This window comes from Phyllostomus discolor, chromosome 15 (genome assembly GCF_004126475.2).
Source record: "Phyllostomus discolor isolate MPI-MPIP mPhyDis1 chromosome 15, mPhyDis1.pri.v3, whole genome shotgun sequence".
Taxonomy (NCBI): Eukaryota; Metazoa; Chordata; class Mammalia; order Chiroptera; family Phyllostomidae; genus Phyllostomus; species Phyllostomus discolor.
Genome location: NC_040917.2, coordinates 16,773,811 through 16,793,293, shown reverse-complemented (window position 1 = coordinate 16,793,293; position 19,483 = coordinate 16,773,811). Strand labels below are relative to the sequence as shown.

General features: G+C 50.0%; 1 protein-coding gene and 1 long non-coding RNA gene across 4 annotated transcripts; one reads left to right on the top strand and one right to left on the bottom strand.

The window, feature by feature from the left end:
- Positions 1–603: 603 nt before the first annotated feature.
- TAF1A (TATA-box binding protein associated factor, RNA polymerase I subunit A) lies at positions 604–17,802 on the bottom strand. Of its 3 annotated transcripts, none has more exons than XM_028531299.2 (11): positions 17,623–17,802; positions 16,530–16,652; positions 14,426–14,595; positions 12,942–13,055; positions 11,305–11,503; positions 8,366–8,496; positions 7,207–7,365; positions 4,461–4,527; positions 3,072–3,195; positions 1,458–1,612; positions 604–985 (listed from the first exon to the last, which is right to left on the bottom strand). In XM_028531299.2, the coding sequence occupies exons 2-11, from the start codon at positions 16,648–16,650 to the stop codon at positions 873–875; spliced, it is 1,353 nt and encodes a 450-aa protein (XP_028387100.1). In that variant the 5' UTR covers positions 16,651–16,652; positions 17,623–17,802; the 3' UTR covers positions 604–872. The 3 variants fall into 3 exon arrangements, with proteins under 3 accessions (XP_028387100.1, XP_035871946.1, XP_035871947.1); XM_036016053.1 differs by lacking the exon at positions 17,623–17,802 and adding an exon at positions 17,473–17,505; XM_036016054.1 differs by lacking the exon at positions 17,623–17,802 and adding an exon at positions 16,749–16,814.
- On the top strand, positions 16,593–19,483 carry LOC118498273. The gene is made up of 3 exons (XR_004900797.1): positions 16,593–16,654; positions 16,869–16,871; positions 17,478–19,483. It is a non-coding gene; the product is annotated as an uncharacterized LOC118498273 (long non-coding RNA).

Here is a 19,483-nt window from a genome sequence, read left to right as displayed (position 1 = left end):
CTCTGCACAGGGAATCATCGGCAGGAGCCCTTACTCCACCCGTTTTCTCAGGATGCTGCAAAGCTTTTCCGCTCACATTCCTGGCAGTCCTTCCTGGCTTCAGAGCCAAGCGTCACCCGGGGACCCAGTGCGGCCCTGAGACACATTCCTTGGCGGTCTCCTCCCACCGGCCAGCTGCCTGCTGTGCTTTCTGGCTTCCAGGAGGAAGGAGGGCCCACAGGGGGTCGGGAGCCTGCCTTCAGGCTGTGATGCCAGACACACAGGCGGCCCTGGAGCCCCCAGAAGCCCAGCCGGCGGCAGCCGGAGCAGCGGCCGCTCCACAGCCACGGGCACCTCCCCCTCCCCCTCCGTGGGGCCACCCAGCCCCACACCGCCCGGCCTCACACAGCAAGAGAAAGGGAGGCGTCCGCTCTGAACCCTCCTGTTTCCCGAGCCCCTCAGCAGAACTCGGCACCCAAACATCTTCACGATGGCAAAGCTAACGTGGGTCTTCAGAGCCTAAAAGAACCAAATTCACGGAACAGTATCACAGGTACATCTCGTTACACAAAGTCAGGAAATTATATGCAAATAACAGAGACTGCTGTGGAGGTATATTCTCCAATTAAAGAAATATATTTTTTATTTGAAGATTATTCCTTAATACATGTTACATAGAACAGTACAAAAAAGGAAAAAACACTTATTCACAGAGTAGAGGTAGTGAGACTGTTTGTCTAGCTATAAATAATAGTAAACAAAAATGTAAAAATAAAGTTATTTTATAGCCATATAAAAAACTATCTTCTTAAAATACCAAATAAATACATTCGATAATTATCTATGGAGCTACAATGCTGTAGCCACTAATCTGAAATAACTTAAATTCAATATCAGAGTCCTGAATTTACGATACTGTATTTTTTCACCAACTTCTTTATCCGCTTCATTTTCTTCCTCAAAGCTTGATGATCTTGTTTTGAAATATACCGAAAATATCTGCAACCTAAAAAAAAAAGAAAGAAAGAAAAATAGTTTTAATACTGACCAAACACTTCCAACACATTTCTGCATTTTTAGTGCTGCTCCGATCCTGGTACATCCGATACAGCAGATGACCCCAGGAGACCCTGTGCACGGCTTGGCCAACGGCCCTTGGCTGCGGAAGCAGCCAGCACCTCTGTCCTACTGGCCCTGCGCACTCAAGTCACAGCAGAGCGCCAACCCCAGCCCACAGCGCAGCACCCCCCTGCTGCTTACGCAAGCACAGAGCTTCCCCTCCACAGACAGCCTGGCCCTGGCCCCAGCCGGGGCTCATCTGTCTGTTCACCAGTTTCTCAACGGCTGTTCCTCTAGCGTCCAACGTCCACACGTCCTGCACTAGGCGCGCTGCCAGTTGGTGGACAGGCACTTGCACTCTGTGATCTCAGAGTCCTCCCAAGGCAGCGTCCCGAGGACAAGACGACAGAGACACGCACCTCTGCCCAGCAGCGTGCCCGCCACGAAGGCTTTCTCGTGAGCCAGAGCTCGGTCCTCCGTCCAGTCGCCTCTCGCCCGGAAGGAGCTGAAGTGAAAGCCGGGCCACCAGCTCTTCCTGGGGGTCCACTGCTCGAGCACCCAGGCGAGATGGTTTCTGGGAAAGGAAACGCCAGGCACAAGGTCAAGGACGTGACCTCGAGAGTCTGCAGAGCGATGACGAGGAAGACGTCCCCCAGCCCCCGTCTGAGCCCGGCCTCCGCGGAGCACAGGCCGGAGTGAGCTCCGCCAGCTGTCTGTCTGCCTGCCTGCCTGTCTGTCTCCGGGTCCCACTGCCGCTTCGCTGAGCAGCCGGTCAGCTGAGCGCACAGGCAACAGCACGGGCCGCGAAGTCGAGGTCTTGGGCGCACACCTCAGACCCCCACGCTCCCTCCAGGCGGCCCTGGCCGCGCACGTGCGCACCTCTCAGAACTGCATCGGTCCTGGTGAGGGGAGGGCATGACCGGCACCCCCTCCTGGCACCACCTCACAGCACCGTCACCAGGGTTCCCCGGGCCCCGTGTGCGGCGGCCTCAGGCCGAGCCCTTGGCGTGCGGTCTGGCGTAAAGTTACCGTCCACATTCAGTGCCGCTACCACCCACATGCACGAACACACGGGGCTGACAGCCGCACTGGCCAATGCCGAGTGCTCGTCCACCACCTGACTCAGCCAACGCGTACTGGGGACCCATCCTGCAGAGCTCCCCGGGGTCAAACAAGGGACGGCACAGCCCTCGGCCTCCAAGAACTCTATGGTCAGCAGGGGTTCAGACAGGGCATTAGGCCTGCGAAGTGGCTGACTGTGGGCACATCAACGCATCACCCCAAAAACATTTTATAATCGGCTCGGTTCTGACTCCAGGGTCGGGTCAGATCTGAAGCCTGAAATCCATTCCCACCGATAGTGAACTTCCTAACCAACTAAAAATGGATACAATTGGAAAAAAAACTTTTTTCATATCCTTTCTTCTCACCAAGTGAAAACGACAAGTTCTGCCTTGTCGTTTGGTACTGGGAGTACCGGTACCAGGAGTGGTACCATCGGTGCCACCCTTTTCCTGAAAACGTGGCACCAGGGGCATCCTGATCAGAGGTGTCACCTTAGACACCCAGCTCGTGGTGCACCTGGTCAGTATCTGCCGGATGAAACCCGAGATGGTCTCGGGAGGCCCCGCGACCCACTGGGAGCAGCATGGGAAGCGGCTGCGGGGAGACCTGCCCCCCGGGACCCGAGACCATGACAACATGCGGACCCCAAAGAGCTTCCTGGGGGCCTCGCAGGGTGGGAGGGGCCCGTCTGTCCTCCCCTCCAACTGGAAAACGAAAACATTCCCTAGCAGTGTGGCAGGGCTGACTTTGCTAGTGTAGAAAAATCTTCACAGAATTGCGCAGGTCATACTTGTGACTTGGTGCGTGCTTGCTTCCGAGGGACTCGGAAGACGGCGGCAGCGCCCACAGTTCAAGACGCCCAAACCCACGGGCAGAGGACTCGACCTGGAAACTGGCAGGCGTCAGCGGTCATTCTGGGAAACGTTACTGATGCTGATGCAGTGATAAACACTGTGTGTCTTACTCACCCCGTCAAGGTCTGTCTGAGACACTTTGCCAAGTATTGCCAAGCAGTTCTGTTCTTAGTGCACCCCGCGAAATCCAGGACACCAAACAGCACCTCCAGGCCCAGCTTGCGGTGCTCCTCCCGCTCTGTAACGGTCACAGTGATTAGGCAGCACCGCAAGGCACGGGAGCGCGCAGAGCTGAAACAGTACATCCGGTCGGTGAAACGCTGCTGAAGCGTGAGCCCGCCAGGCCGGTTAACGGACCACACCGGTTCCCTGTCTCATACGCTCGGGGGTGAATCCGAAAAGCTCAGGAACTCAGCCCACGCTCCTCAGGTTGGAGTGCCGAGTCTCATCTCTACTCAGGTTGCACTGCTGAACACGTGAGTCAGGATCGTCAACGCACCCCTATGTCCACAGTCCAAAGTCCCTAACTTCTATTTTAAGATTTTATTTATTCACTTTGAGAGAGAGGGAAAGGGAAGGAGGAAGAGAGGGAGAGAAACACTGATGTGTGAGAGATACATCAATTGGTTGCCTCTCACTCACCCCCAACTGGGGACCTGGCCCGAAACCCCGGCATGTGCCCTGACTGGGAATTGAACCAGGGACCTTTCAGTTCACAGGCCGGTGCTCCGTCCACTGAGCCACCCAGCCAAGGCCCACGTCTAACTTCTGAGTCCCCAAACACTTAACTACGAATGGCCTACTGTTGACCAGAAGCTGTTCCGATAACACACATTTTGTCTGTTCTATGTATTATATCCTGTGTTCTTACAGCACAGCAAGCTAGAGAAAAGAAAATGCTATTAAACATAAAGAAGAGAAAATGCTTTTACAGGAGTCACTGAAAAGACTCCGAGTATCAGTGGACCCACAGAGTCCGAGCCCACGTTGTCCAAGGGCCCACTGCACCCAGCGAGGGCACCATTCGAAGAAGCCGCCCGGCTCGGGCGGTTCCTGTGCGTCCCCTCCCGCACGTTTTCACCGGCACAGGCTCAGCACCGGCCCGGCTCGGGCTGCTTTCCCCTTGAGAGGACACGGGCTCGTCCACACAGAGCCGCGGCGCGGCCGTGGTTAAACGAAGCGGACCACACAAAGGAAAGCCCTTTCTCTCCTGCTGACTGTGGCCCCACGTCCTGCAGCAGGAGTCAGCGAACTTTCCTGCGACGGGCCAGACGGTAAATACGTAAGCTCTGAGCCAGGGGGTCTCTGTCACAGCTAAGTGGCTCTGCTGCCCTGAGCAGAAGCAGCCGCGGCCGCAGCGCTGGTGAGTGGGCGTGGCTGCACACCAGTGGAACCCGATTCACAGGACAGGGGAGCAGGGGTTTGCTGGCACCCCCCGCCACCCCCACCCCAGTCCACCGCCTGGCTACGGCGAAGAAACGATTTAAAACACGCGTGACTTACCTGATTTTCTCAGTAATCTATGGAATTCTAACATCAGTATATGAGATGGTACAATCTGATACAAAATCTGAAAGAAAGAGTAATTTTGTCAAATTTACACATGCAAAAGGCACTTCTCAGATTTCAGCTTCCTCTCCAATAAAGTTCTTACCGTCAAACAGACCCTCAGTGGATGACTCACAGGTTTCCCACATGCCCTGCTTTCATCCAGTTTCAACTCGGGTGCAGAAAGTGTTCTGTCTGCAGCTGGTTTTTAAAAAAACCCCCGATAACAACGAGATAATCAGAGGAGGGGGGGAAGTCCGTGGAAATTCTTTTATTTTCTCCTCCCATGTTTTTTATGCTGTTTACTACACTTACAGATGTAATTTCTTTCAGAAGCCAGGATGGAGGAGAGATGCAGGGGGAAGTGGGCACCACGCAGAGCAGCTGCCACGCAGAGCGGCCGCGCGACACGTGCTGGTCACGGGGATGCGCGAGGCCGTGCTCTGGGACGCGGCGCGGCAGGGACGCGTGAGGAAATGTTTTCACAGCCGCTCCACACAACAGAGACACTAAAGGTGTTTCCGCTCAGAAACAGAAAGGACTATTTTTGTTTATATGCTAGAAACAGAATTTAAAGTAAAATTCTATTTCTCATCCTAACACATTTAACATTAAAAATGAATTCATTCCCTCTGCTTGCTGAGATTCTTTGACTTTACACTGAGATAATTTCCTTTAAAACAGAAAGTAACTTTTTAAATTTTTTTCTTCTAAACAGCTTTTTAAAAGGAGATCAATCAAGATCAATATACCAATATCTGAGAATATTATTAAAACTTGGTTCTTAACAAAATCACATTAAGTCTTATATACAGAATTCTATATATGGTTGAATTCACTTAGGTTTTTCAAAAACCTTTTGTTAAAATATAGCATGTAACAGACGTGCTACAAATTATGAATGTGTCATTCAATAAATATTTACAAAGTTATGCACAATTATGTAATCAGCAAGCAGACCAAGAAAACAGATCATCATCAGAACTCCAGAAATCTTTAGTCAGTTTTACAAAATTCTTAGACATGAGCTCTTCAAACGCTGGCTTCTGTCTGTCTGCGCGTCTATTTGCTTCAGCCCATTTTCTCGCGGGGTGGGGGGGAGTCCCCCCCACCCCACCGCCCCCCACCCAGCGCCCCTCCCACGGCGCCAACAGTGTCAGACCTTCGCACCGAGTCCTTCACACACTCCTCTGGTCCTTCTCACCCTGTTCCTGTCCATGCGTTACCCTGGTGCGTTCCATGCAGCTCATCAACCCTTTCTTCTGTTACGTGCAACCGCTAGTAAACTCACCACTGAGTTCTTAACTTCAAACGCTGCAGTTTCCAGAAGGAAAAACCGTTTCTCCAAGCCTGCCTGGTCTGGAAGGCAAGGCCACGTCCAACACAGCCCCTTTCTGTCGGACACACGCGGTCGGCTGGTTTTCCACAGAGTGGCCGACGCAGGTCCGGGGGAAAGCACGGTCTTTCCCACAAACTCGGCTGCAACCATCGCACGAAAAAGCAACAGACCTTGATCCTGACCTCACACGGCACCAACAACTCCGCTGAAAAACCATACCTCTAAGCATAAAACTGTAACGCTTCTAGCAACCAACACAGAAGAGAACCTTCATGAGCCTGGGTAGGCAAAGATTTCTGAGACAAGAAGTACTAGTCATTAAAAAGTAATTAGAAAAGAAAGATGCATAAACTATACCTTGTCAAAATTATAAATAATGCTTTAAATAATAAGACATAGAAATATTAAAAAGATGCTCCACAGCTATTAGGGAATTAGTCATTAGGGAAATGCAGAGTAAAACCACAATGAGGCACCACCACAAAATAGAGTGGCTATAATTCAAAAAATGCGACAAAACCGAGTGTTGGCAAAGATGTGGAGAAACTGGTCTTTTGTCTCCTGACAATGAGAAGGTCAATGGTACAGTCACTTCAGAAAATAGTCGGGCAGTTTCTTAAGAAGTCGCACATATACTTCCCAGCAAGTCCACTCTTCAGCAGATACCCAAAAAAGCGAAAATACACGTGCACGCAAAGACTTGTACATGAGTGTTCATAGCAGCATCCCTGACGGCCACAGAGTGTAAACAACAACAACAACGTCCACCAAAGAGAGAATGCATGAAAATGGAATTCTACGCAGCAATAACGGGGAACAAGTACTGGGACACTAGCACAGATGAACCTCAAAAACCTTACGCTGAGCAGAAAAGCCAGGCAAGAAAGGAGTGCACACGGTACAACTGCACTTCCGTGACATTCTAGAAGAGACCGATCCAGTCGGTGGGGCCAGAAAGCAGACCGAACAGATCAGGCAGAAAGGGGCTGCCTGGGGCCGGGAGTGGGGGTGGGCTGGCCGCAGGGCAAACTACGGGACTTTCCAGACCGAAGGAAATGCTCCGTATTTTGGGTATCGTGGTGGTTACACGGGTGCGTGCATTTGTTCAAATGCCTCTAGGCGTACACTCAGAATCTGTGTGTTATTGCACGTAAACTTCACTACCGGTGACTTTTAAACTGACAGTAATGCGGGACGTTCCGAGCGCTGCAGCGCCGACGAAAGCTGGACAGCAGTGAACTGACACACTCCCACGCGGACCCCCAGCCCCATCGGAACGCTGGCCGGAAGTCCCCCAGCCCCGCTGGAACGCCGACCGGAAGTCCGCCAGCCCCGCCGGAACGCCGACCGGAAGTCCCGTACCTTCAGCACACTGATCAGCTGCTCCCTCGGAGCCTTCCCCCTCTTCAGGAAGCCGTACAAGTACACGTGCGCATTCGGGTTCGACGGGAACTTCTCGTCGTAGGCGTAATTCGTGAGGACCTCGCGGGCCCCTTCTCGATCCCCGTAGAACTCCAGCATCTGCGGAACAAGACGCGCTCCCTCAGCGGCCCCCGTGATACGACGCTGCGTGAGGGGCGACGCCCAACTAACTCCCTGACGGGCGCCAGGGTGTCGCCAGGGTGTCGCGGGGCTGGAGGACAGCCTCTGCCGCCTGGGGCCGGGAGGCAGGCCGGCCTCCGCTCTCACAGAGGTTGGCGCAGTGCCCGCCACAACCTCTACGGAGCACAGACGTCCCCCACGACACGGGCCCACGTGGGTCCCCGCTCTCTCCCTGCCGTGCCCTGTTCCCGAGAAGTGCAGCCACCACACCCAAGCGCTGTCCTGTGAGCAGCACAGCGCTCGACGGGAGCGCGCGACAACGGAGGACCTCAGGAGAACCTCAGGCCCTCCGGGGCTTCAGCCACAGGAGGAGGGCGCGGCAGCAGCTGCTGCTCCTCTCATCTCACGCCACCCTACCCGTCCCGGGAACTCCCAGGCGCACCAGCATCTGGGTGCACGGACCATCTTCCGACAACCCCACCATCGCTTCAGCACCGTGAACCGTGCAAAAGGCAAACTGTTTAGACGGTTTATTCCCAGTGCCCGGCGCCAAGGCCCCTCCGCTGCTTCACAATGACCGAGCAACAGGACGTCCCCACGAACGTCCTCAAAGCCGTTCTTCTCCATCCCATACACTGTGACCTAGCTTCGGATCTCTGCCTCCTTCCCACTCCACTGCACCCCATCGGATCATAAACGATCCTTCCGCATTTCCTTCAAGCTCAGGAAGGATAACACACAGTTGACATTTACAACTAGATCGCTATTTATTGTATAAATATCTGGCTGTGACACATTATCCAGTGGTAAAAATAAACACAAAGTCGCGTTTACAGAATACTACTATGAACAAAAGTTATTCAGACCAAAAAAGATACATCTTATTTTTTAAACAATTTTTAAGCATTTTAGTTTCCTTCTGATCCATAGAGATGAGGCCTAAATGAAACTCATAAAACTTCATGAAAAGTCTACTTACCTCCACATAACTCTTCACAAAGGGATCCCAGACTCCAGGAACCTGAATCAGCGAGTGGAAGTCCGTGGAGGTCTTCCAGCTGTGGTCGAGCATGCTCTGGGACGCGGCGCTGTAGGCGTAATCATCCTGGTCTGCTCGAAGACAGAGGGTTTTGAGAGTCATCCAGTGTCGCAGACTCCCGCCACATCAGCCATCAGCAACTACCCACGGGAAAAGCTCAGGCCCCGAGGGCTCTGCCGGTGAATTGTAACAAATAAAGAGTAACACTAACTCTTCAAAAGCTCGTCCCCCTAAAAAGGTAACGGCAATGGATGCATAGCTCTGTGTGCATGTCCTACAAAGCACTCAACTGTACGCTTTTAGTGGGTTAATTGTAGTCAGAATCACATCTCGGTTTTCAATAAAGCTGTCTTTTTAAAAAATACGAGAGATCACCACACCTTACAAACTGAGCAACGTGAAAAATCTGGCAGTAACGTACATTAAAGAGATTACGGACAAAAGAAAACCCTGATCAGACTCCCTGTGGAATGTGAATCGGAAACCACCTTGGAAAGGGTTCGGCCTACTCTACACTGAAGCTGAAAGTGCACATGCCCCTTGACGACGATTCTACTTCCGCAAACACACACCTATGGGGACCAGTATACCTGCCCGAGAATCGGAGGCATTATCTGTAGTAGCCAAAAACTGCTAATCGCCTACATGGCCGTCAATATACAGAAGGAATAAACTGTATGACTGTCATACAATGGAATGTTTTAAAAATGAATGTTAAAATGCACAAACAGGACACTAGGAGGCAGGCCACCCTCACTGCACGGCCTACAGACACTCCCCAGAGTGGGCAGGGTTTCAAAAAGCAAGGGCGGGGCTGCAGGGAAAGCTGGGACAGCGGATTTCCAAGACAGGACAGGAGGTGGCGCTGTCTGGAAGGCACCCGGGGGGAGCCTTCTGCAGAGCAAGCTCCTGAATCCGGGTGGGGATTACATGGACGTTTGTTTCAGAATTGTTCATTCCATCACACGTCTGTTTTACACCCTTTTTCTGTAAACGTCAGGTCCTCAAATGACACCCTGCATTCAACTCTGTTCCGTTACAGTGTTGATGACATGCCACAGGAACTCAACTCTTGTTCACGTCAATCAGCCCAGGGTAAAACTGGGTTTGCTACCTGTCATTTCACTGAAGTCACAGCACCTGTATCAACAGCGTTAAGTGGGGACTTTCTGCATGTTATATTTCACAGTCTTACAGGTTTAAAAAGAAAGTCACTCAGTCTTTCAAAAGCAGTAACTAAGAGAAGACCAAAGCACTTTGGGGACCACTGCTACTTTTTAGCCAAAAAGTAACCCTCGCCAAAAAAAAAAGAGACCTCCCTGGTGGACCACCGAATGAATACCAACGCAGACGGGAAATGAGGTGGTAAGGGGAAAGTAGGCAAGGAATGACAGAGGAAAAAATTTTAAAGACAAAGGCAGATCCCCGAGGAAGCATGAGCTGGGTGGAACCTGCTGTGGAAGGGGGTCCCCGGTCAGCAAGCGCATCAAACCCAACCAGGGCGGCCACAGGAGCCGCAGGGACCCGTTCCCAGCCAGCTGGGGGCAGACATCCACGTGTTTAGTTCTTACGAGCTTGGCTACATAAACCCAGTCCGAACTTTGCTCTGTTACACATGGAAGTGCATGTGTCATCCGTCCTCAACCCCTGCCGCCCCAGGGCACCGCGTCCGCCGCAGGGAGGTGCTGAGTCACCGGTCCGTGGAGGGGACCTGAGGCAGGCCAGGTCCCAGCTGCTTTCACTGTCAAATATTTACTTCGGCTCTGCCTGACCGTGTGTGAGAAGTAAACATTGACTTTAAAACTTACCTAGCCAACATCAGCAAGCCTTTAAAAAATATCGCAGCAGGCGGTATGGCAAGTTAACTAAAGAGAGAGAGGACAGATATGTGACCTCAAAAGACAGACTGCTGTAGACAAGGAGATACACGGGACAGAACTCAGGACAATGAGGAAGCAAGAGACGAAGACCCAAACGATACAGGCTGGACATGGGGCCGACCTACGAGGGTGAAGGGATGAAAACACGGGTCCAGGGAGTGCGGAGGGCAGAGGGCATTCTGGGCAAGGAGACTACACAGAGCCTTTCCCAGGTTATCGGGATGCAGGGGGCAGTTCAGAAGTACCTTGGGAGAGGGAAAAACTAGGGTGGGAAGGGGATCTTGAGGTTAGTAAAAGCAGGGACCCGAGACCAAGGCAGCGCTGCTCATCTCAGAAGCCTCGCCAGGAAACGCTGCTCAGCACACAGGACGTGGTCGACACTGGGTCTGAGACCTGGCGCAGAATGAGAGCGTAACAAGAACGGTGTCATCCCCAGAGCAGCGACCGAGACACACCAAACGAGAGAGAGAAAGCGCAGGGAACCCACAGCTCCAGAGACGACAAACGGGCTGGCACAGGGCACCTCCCCATGGAAACGGTCAGAGCAGGGGACTCCGTGTGAGGACACACGGTCAGTCAATCAAGAAAACCGTCTATTACGACCTCTGTGCAGAGTGGAACGACTTTACCTCGTTCTGTACTGTAGACAGAGTACTCTGAGAAACAACACAATAAAACGCACTAAACCCCATTCTAAACCCATGAGAAACACTTGAGTACATGCAATAATGCCTGCTGACAAAAATGATCATCCTTCTTGGAACCATGTTTAAAAAAAGCAATGCATCTAAAATGGTCATCAACTTAATTTGTGTAATTTTTGTCTGAAAGTTCTCTGCTCCATTAGAAACGTAAAGGATGATGATCGAGAATTTTACATCCACGGGAATGTCTGTTCTCGGGAGTGTCTGGGAAAAGCCTGGCGGGGGGACTAGGTGCCCCCCCAGGGCCCGTGACTCAGCCGCATCGCCACAGGGAAAGCTCGCTCGGACTGCTCACCGAGCCGGGACAGCTCCACCTTCTTCTCAGACCAGGTGTAGTACCGCAGGAGCCCTTTGTAGGCCTGGACCAGGTTGATGAGCACCTCCTGGGAAGCGGACTTGTCGCCGTAGCGCCACGTCTCCGCCTGGCTGAGGTTTCTGCTGGCGTCGTCGAGCAGCCCGTGGTGCACGAGGTACAGCGCATGCTGCAAGGAGATCTGCGACGGCGATAAGGAAAGGCCCTTGACCTTCAGGTCCTTACACAGCCATTCGTCAGAAAGTTTGGTCAACACGTGGTACTTGCTGGGCTGAGACCTTGCTGGCGCACCAATGATCCTACAACACTGTCCCTGTCATCAAAAGTTTCAATCTGCCCCGGCTGGTGTGGCTCAGTGGATTGAGTGCCGGCCTGCAAACCAAAGGGTGGCTGGTTCAGTTCCCAGTCAGGGCACATGTCTGGGTTGCAGGCCAGGTCCCCAGTAGGGGGCGCTCAAGAAACAACCACACACTGATGTTTCTTTCCCTCTCTCTCTCCCTCCCTTCCCCACTCTCAGAAATAAAAAAATATATATGTGTGTGTGTGTTTTTCAAGATTTTTTACTTTTACTTATTTTTAGAGAAGGAAGGAAGGGAGAAAGAAAGAGAAACATCAATGTGCGGTTGCTGGGGGCCGTGGCCTACAACCCAGGCATGTGCCCTGACTGGGAATTGAACCTGTGATGCTTTGGTTCGAAGCCCGCACTCAATCCACTGAGCTATGCCAACCAGGAGATATATATATTTTTAATTTCAATCTAGCCAAGAGGAAACACAGCGGAAACAACTCGAGGTGAATAAGAGAGAAATTACGTAAGCTTACAGAGAGAAGGCAGCAGGATCCAGTGGAAAGAACCTGGGCTCTGCGGACAGTGTCCTGGCTCAGACTCTAAGCAAAAGCCAGGCAGACGGAGAGCACAGGGTGGCCGCCGAGGGCTGAGGGCGGGGGAAAGTGGAGGGCTGTGGTCCAAGGGCACGAAGGCCCACCATGAGATGAGCAAGTACCGGGGACCGACCGTGTGCTAGGCCAACCGCAGCTGACGGTGCTGAACTGCACACTCCACAGCTGCCGTGAGAGCAGAGCTTCGATGTTCTCCGCGTCACACCCCCACCAACAGGCTGGCGATCGTGTGCGGTGAAGGGCGCGCCCATCACCTTATTGCGGTAACTCTCACACTGTGTCCTGCAGCAAAGCATCGCACTGTACCCAGTAAACTCATGCAACGCTATATGTTGATTACACCTCAGTGAAGCTGGGGAAAACGTTTTCATGTACTCAAATTCCCAATTTGTTTAGCTTTACCCTTTCCCAAAAGCACCAATTCCTAGAGAGCTCAGAGGCCCATCGCCATACTGCACACAGGTGCCATCTCCGAAAAACGGGTTCTGGTGCCAGAGACACACGGCAGACGGCACTTCGCGCGGAGAACAAGGCGGGGAGCGGAAATGCAGAAGTATATGGTCCTCACAACACCGCTTCCTTTCAGGCTCTCTTATTCACCCAGCAGTCTCACCTTTCCGTCCCTGCCTTTCCTTTCGCCCGCTCCCTCTCACCACCTGGACGAGCGACTCTTGCCGCCAGAGCGCAGCGCAGGCGCAGTCACAGGGCCGCATCCTCACCTTTAAGTAGTTCATCACGCCGATATTCTTCATCCTGTCAGCAAAGGCGCTGAAAGTCTCCACGCTGCTTTTGGGATGGTAGTAGAGAATTTCACTTCCGAGTTTCCAAATAATCTGTCAAAACAGAAATTACTAACAAAAATGTAAAATCTGTGCTTTAACCAATGTCTAAGAAAAGCACTTTTTTTGTCATTACAACACTAAAAAGCAACCCATAATTTCCTTTCCTCCACACCACTCCCATCAACATTGTACTGCGCTACACCCAGAGAGACTAACATTGTATCACACGTGATACAATCTTTCCCAGCTACTGAATCGAAATTCCAGATAACTCTAACAGTACCATTTTTAAGTCAGTAGTCTAAAAAGGTGGGCAGTTAAGATACACACTGATGATAAAAAATTTTAAGTAGGAGGAAAATCAAAAAACTTGGGTTCTATTAATAGTGCTTCTTCATTGCTCTTGGTCCCGTCTTGATTATCTGCAAACCTAGGGCCACAGACCGGACACTGCCTGCGACCTCACCCGGCTTCATTACCATCAACTCTATGAAATCTAGATGAAGAACACCAATTTGAGAACTGCTATCAGCCACGGACAAATGTTGATGAGATATATTTTCTCCCAGGGCAGCAAAACCTGGGTGACAGGGACTGGAGCTCTTCCTTTTCACGGAAATGAGAGAGAGAGGTCAGGGCCACGGGTGCAGGACTGGGAACCTCTGGCACAGAGAACAAAGACGAGGCTGTGAAAGGGACAGCGATCGCCCGAGTGAGTTCAGGTGCAGAAGACTAAGGCCTGAGTGCTGGCCCAGGAAGAGGAGCAGTGAGAGGGGGAGCCAGAGTAGCGGCCAGCGAGGCAGGAGAGAAAATGGAGGGAGCCTCGTGTCCTGGAAGCCAGGTGACAGCGCATCACACAGGAGGCAATGACCTACTGCCAACAGGTCGAGTTAGGTGAGCACTGAGAACCGCCACTGTATTTAGGAACACGGAGCACCATTGACCTTGACAGAGCATTTGGGGAAATGGGGACCCTGGAGGTCGGGGAGGCCTAACTGGACAGTGTGTGGAGAGAACAGGTTCACACACACGCTTTCAAGGAGCTCTGCTGAGCGGGAGAGTGGAAAAACAGAGCAGAGCCGATGGGGGAAGAGGGGTCAGAGTGATTTTAAGACGGATAAGTAACCTGTTTCCCCTCATCCTAGAGAGAGAGGAAAATAATCACAGGGGGGAATGAATTATCAGAATAAATAAATCAGTGTTAGGGAAACCTGAGAATTCAGAGTTCAAACTATCTTTAGTCTCCTTTAAAATCACAGTAAGTAACAAGAGTGTGTAAAATAATGTCCCAATACAAACGCTCCGTCTAAAAGTACTTTTAAATCAGTTTGAGACCCTACAACAGCTATTCCGGGTGGAGCTCAGGAGCCTGAAACGCCCCAACACCGGTGGTCCCTCCAGTGGACTCACACCTCACTGACCTCGGGTGCAGCCTGCCTTTTGTTGCTGTCTGAGTCCTCCAAGATCTGAAAGTAACTGTGCATGTACTCGGCCGCTCGCTGCCACTGGTGCTTCAGCAGAGCTTCCTGGATGAAGCTTAAGCAGGCGCTTGTTGTCTGAGCAAACTCCTTCTGCTTTCTCCCTCCAGTCGCTACAAAGATTAAAGAGTAGAGTCTTTAAACCTTGTGCATTCATTAGCAAAAATGAAATAAGAGAAGAAAGAAACTATTATTGCTCCAACACTCACTATGCCAGAGGCTCTATGCCAGGAACTTAACGTGTTATCTTATTGTTTTTCTCATATATTTCAGTCATTAAAAGTATGAGCTCTAGCCCTGGCTGGCATAGCTCAGTGGATTGAGCACAGGCTGCGAACCAAAGCATCGCAGGTTCAATTCCCAGTCAGGGCACATGCCTGGGTTGCAGGCCACAGCCCCCAGCAACCGCACATTCATGTTTCTCTCTCTTTCTCCCTCCCTTCCCTCTCTAAAAATAAATAAATAAAATCTTTAAAAAAAAAGTGTGAGCTCTGAGCACTGGCTGGTGTGGCTCAGAGGACTGAGCAATGGCTTGTGAATCAAAAGGTTGCTGGTTTGATTCCTGGTCAGGGCACAAGCCTGGGTTGTAGACCAAGACCCCAGCTGGGGGCGTGTGAGAGAGGCAACCACACATTGATGTTTCTCTCCCTCGCTTTCACCCTCCCTTCCCCTCTAAATAAAAAAATAAAATCTAAAAAAAAAAAATTACGGGCTTTGAGATAGATGTGGCTTTGACTCCTGAGACCAGCACTTAAAGACCTATTTGAGATTCTGTTTCCTCACCTTGAAAATGCCTAGCACAAAGAATTACTGAGGCCGTACTGATATAATTACATGAGATGAGATTTAGATCAAAAGAAAAAGAAATAGGAGCTAAAGTCTAGATAGAACTAAGGGGAAAGCAGTATTTGAAACCTTGCTTCCCAGTAACTGTCTCAGTTTGGGCTCAAATAAACTCTTCTAAAAGCTCTTTACAGGTCTGGATGTTTCTTATGTCAACAACAACTTCAGACTGAATCTACCATTACATAAATGTGCTGCACTGTGAAGAAATGAGTCATTTTCACTTGTAAGTTAGCTTTTTACTAGAGGCTAATTATTTTCAAATACTCTGTTTTCTCTTTCTGAGTTTGGATATTTTAGGACACAGAACATTAAAGAAAAAAGGAACTAAAGATGATCTTACAAAGGAAACTAATTTGCACAAGGTCAAAGGTTAGGACACATGGGCGACTCACAGGTTTTCTTCACCCTTCACCCTGCGACCTATGTTATCTTACTAGAAAGAGTAACTGCCCCGTATTTACAGAGCCTGGTACTGGGACTCCCACTGAACATGTTCTCAATCTGGCACCTTTTCTTCTCCATTTAATTATTTTTCTCTCTCATCAAGCAAGAAAAAAACCCCGCCACCTATAACCCATCAGCCATGAAAGGGGGGTGGGGAGAGAAGGTCAGGTTAAGAAAGAGGGATTTGCGGGCAATGAGGAAAGTGCTGGTTCAAATGCATCCCCAGAGCCACACAGTCCAGCGGGCCAACACACAGATCATCGCTTCTTTTACGTGTCCTTGTACGGGGTTTATCCCAGGGAACCGTGTTTATAGTCACATCAGATGGAAATGGGAGGAACTATCCGGCTTTTGAAATCTGTTATAGACCAATTCTGTTAGGAACTATTTCAATGCAATTCAGCAGCAACTTCTTGAAAATACCTCCTAGCTACGTACTCCTCGATGCTAGAGACCACGTCTTCATCTACAGAGCCCCACCAGTTAGCCAATGCCAGGGATGTCATAAGCGCTCAGTGAGGAAAAAAAACTGTTATGTACCATAATATAGACTGTTATTAATTGGAAGGAAAAGAATTCTAAAAGAAATAAGAGAAGAACCTACTTTTTAATTATTTCTTTTTTGCTACAGCATAAGAAACCCTCATGTATCTTACTGCTATCCTAAAAAGTGAACCACCCCGGTTCTTCATTTTGTATCCACATGGAACCCAATCTCTTGCGCTGAAGGCAAACGGTGGTACGCTGTCTCACTTACCCACACTCTCTACAAGCCTTTGCAGCCACGGGAAATGCATTCCTGAACCAGAGCCCACTCTCATTTCCTCTGGGTCATCCTCCGTCCTGGGCCTTAGCAAGTCTTCGCTGAAATCACTCATACCTGTTTCAAAATGAGAATATCAGTCACTTTCTGCGCATCTCAATCCACAGCCTTCTGAGGTATACAGAAAGACTTTTTAAATTTAGTGCACGTTACCTGATCAGCAAAATTAATTGTACTGGTAGTTCCTTCAAAAAACAAATTTATTTCAGCAACAGCCAAAATAAATGATCCATTCAAAAAAGACAAATGTTACATTTCAAGAAAACACAACAGTAAGTATGTCCCCTTGCTTTAAAACAATAACAAAAAAAACCCCAACTTAAGTCTAGAGAAACAGCAAAATAATGCAAAATAACAAAACAGTACAATGATAATAGTAATACTGGCTACAATTTACTGGCCCTTCTATATCCACCAGGCACATAAATCACCTAATTTAATCCGTACAGACATCCTATGATTTTCTTCCATTTTCATGTTGAAAAAACGGAAGGGCTTAGGGAAGTAATGTCACCCGGCCCAACCTCAGCAAGGTGAGGACAATATTCTATATCCGATAGTTCGCTATGGTATAGGTCCTGCTGAAACTGCCTTCCCTCTTCTCCACAATCCTACACCGCTACCCTCGTTTGGGACACCTCCAAGTTGGGTCTAGATTACTGCACTAGCTTTCTACCTAGTGACCCTGCCTCAAATTTAGCTACTTCACATCGGAGCCAGCGTAAATCATCTAAAATCAAATTCTATGGTTAGAAGCATGGGTTTTAAATAGCACAGGAATTTAAATCCCATGCACGTGTGTTTTACGGAATCCTTAAAGAAGCCGCTCTTCGTTTCCAAATTCTCGAAAACTACAGAGGTGTCACGCAGGTACCACCTTAGCCAAAGCGTTGCCACCCTTGTGCCTCCTTCTCAGAACTGGAGGAAGGGCGCATCGGGAGACAATGCCGGGTGAACGCTAGCGTACCCCTTCGCGTTCCTCTCTGACTGCCCGCAGTGACTGATGGCCCACACCCGCGGCCCCTACCTGCCCAAAGCCGGACCCCTTCTGCACCGCTAAACCTGAAATCGCGGATCTGGGCGGCTGCGCAACCACCGGAAGCGGAGTTAGCGACTGCAGCGTGTGAGCATGCGCACAATCCGCATCGGGCTCCTAGGCGGCGTGTAGACACAGCCGCGACCCTAACTTCCGCCGCGCGGACCCAGCTGCGACCCTAACTTCCGCCGCGCAGCCGGCTACGTCCCGGACTCGACCCCCACCTCCCCTAGCGCGGTTTCCTCCGCCCTAAGTAACCCGGAAGTGACCGCGAACTGCCGCCCTCCCTCTGCGTTCGCTCCAGATTTAATCGTTGTCTGTCCCAGTCGGGGAAATGGGAGGCTTTATTTGCTAATGGATGTTGGGGCGACGGGAGGGCAAGTGGATGAGGGGAAGAGTCAAAAAGCAGAATGCCGCGTTAGCCCAGTAATTCGCCTTTAGGTTTTTGTTTGGCTGGTGGTCCTGGCAAAATAAATCTGCGTAGCCTTTTCCTTGTTTCCTTGAAGTCACTTTTCTCTTGTATCAAAATGTAGCTTTGAATGTAGGGGACCCTGGACTACCTCCCCCAAGTTTGGGCAAGATCTTTTTTCCCCTCTCAGCAAGGGAGTCCCTGACATGAGAAGCGTTGACAGACTTCTTACGAATTAGAGGTGGAAAGTGAGATGGCTAGATGTGCAGTATGGGAAAGTGGAGCTCCAGGGAAGACGATCCTGGAAAAGCAGAGACCGATGGAAACACAGTATCTGCCTCCAAAGTTTGGAGTTCTTCTATCTGAGAAAGAAGGGTCAGACTGCCTTTCCGAAGCCTCCAAGGTAACAGAGTGACGACTAAGAAGTGAACGTTAAAGGGAGGCAGCGTTAAAGTCTTTACGAGAATTGTGAAAGGTTGCACAGATCATGGCATAGGCTGCCGCAGGAATCTCGGGAGTTTCCCCGACCCAGAAAGCGAACCGTTGAGCAGGATCCGGGTGTTGCAGAGCTGACTGAAGGGTCTGCTAAGAGTTTGTACGGGAATTCCTCTAAAGGCTGCACATACTTGATTCTGTGTTGTCCTCGTAAACACCATGCAGTAGCCAGGAGCTTGCAAGAAGAATTCCCTCTGCTGTTGCTGTGTCCTGGGTCCCTGGCCTCACTCCAGCCTGTGCTCTGACTCCACTGCCAAGTCTGATCCAGAGGACAATGTTGTTCCAAGAAAACACACATAAAATAACGCAGACATGGGTTTCCAGTCTAAAGGCTCGGTATGGCTACATTTCTCCCCTTGCCATGAAGTAGAATTTCACCCAAACCAACCCAGAACTGATTTTAAATGGCAAGAAATTCATGCTCTCACCAAAATGGTGAAGACATTTCTGATTTACTGTAACATTTCTTAGACAACTCTAGATAACAGTAGGGAAAAGAGAATAAGTTCAGAACAAATATCTTTATACTTGTATGCCCTACCTACCCCTTCCCTTTCCCACAGTACAATTCTGGTAGAAAATGTGCTAGGTGAGGAGAGTAAAAATAAAATGACTATACTATATCACATCCAATGCTGTATATAAGACAAAGAAACAGCATGACAAAAACACAGTATAAAACAAAGCAAAGCATGCAGAAGGCTTTCTAGATTCTGTTGTAGAAGAAAACACATGCTAAGGAACAAGGACTTCCTTACCATTCCATTGAAGAACAACTTAGTATAATTAACTACATATTTTAAAGCTGGAGACTTCTTTAGTGAATATTATTTACATGAAACCCTTCACTCATTCCCTGCAATCTAATAAAGAACATGCTTCAGACAACCAAACAATTGGAGAGACATAGTTTATGTTACATCACAGCTAATAATACAAACAAGATTT

Coding starts and splice junctions, on each gene's coding strand:
- TAF1A (XM_028531299.2), bottom strand. CDS start 16,650: ATGAGTGATTTCAGCGAAGACTTGCTAAGGCCCAGGACGGAGGATGAC. Junction 8,497..11,304: donor GGTGGAGCTGTCCCGGCTCG/GTGAGCAGTCCG, acceptor GTCTTCGAGCAG/ACCAGGATGATTACGCCTAC. Junction 1,613..3,071: donor CTCAGACAGACCTTGACGGG/GTGAGTAAGACA, acceptor TTCCTTTCCCAG/AAACCATCTCGCCTGGGTGC.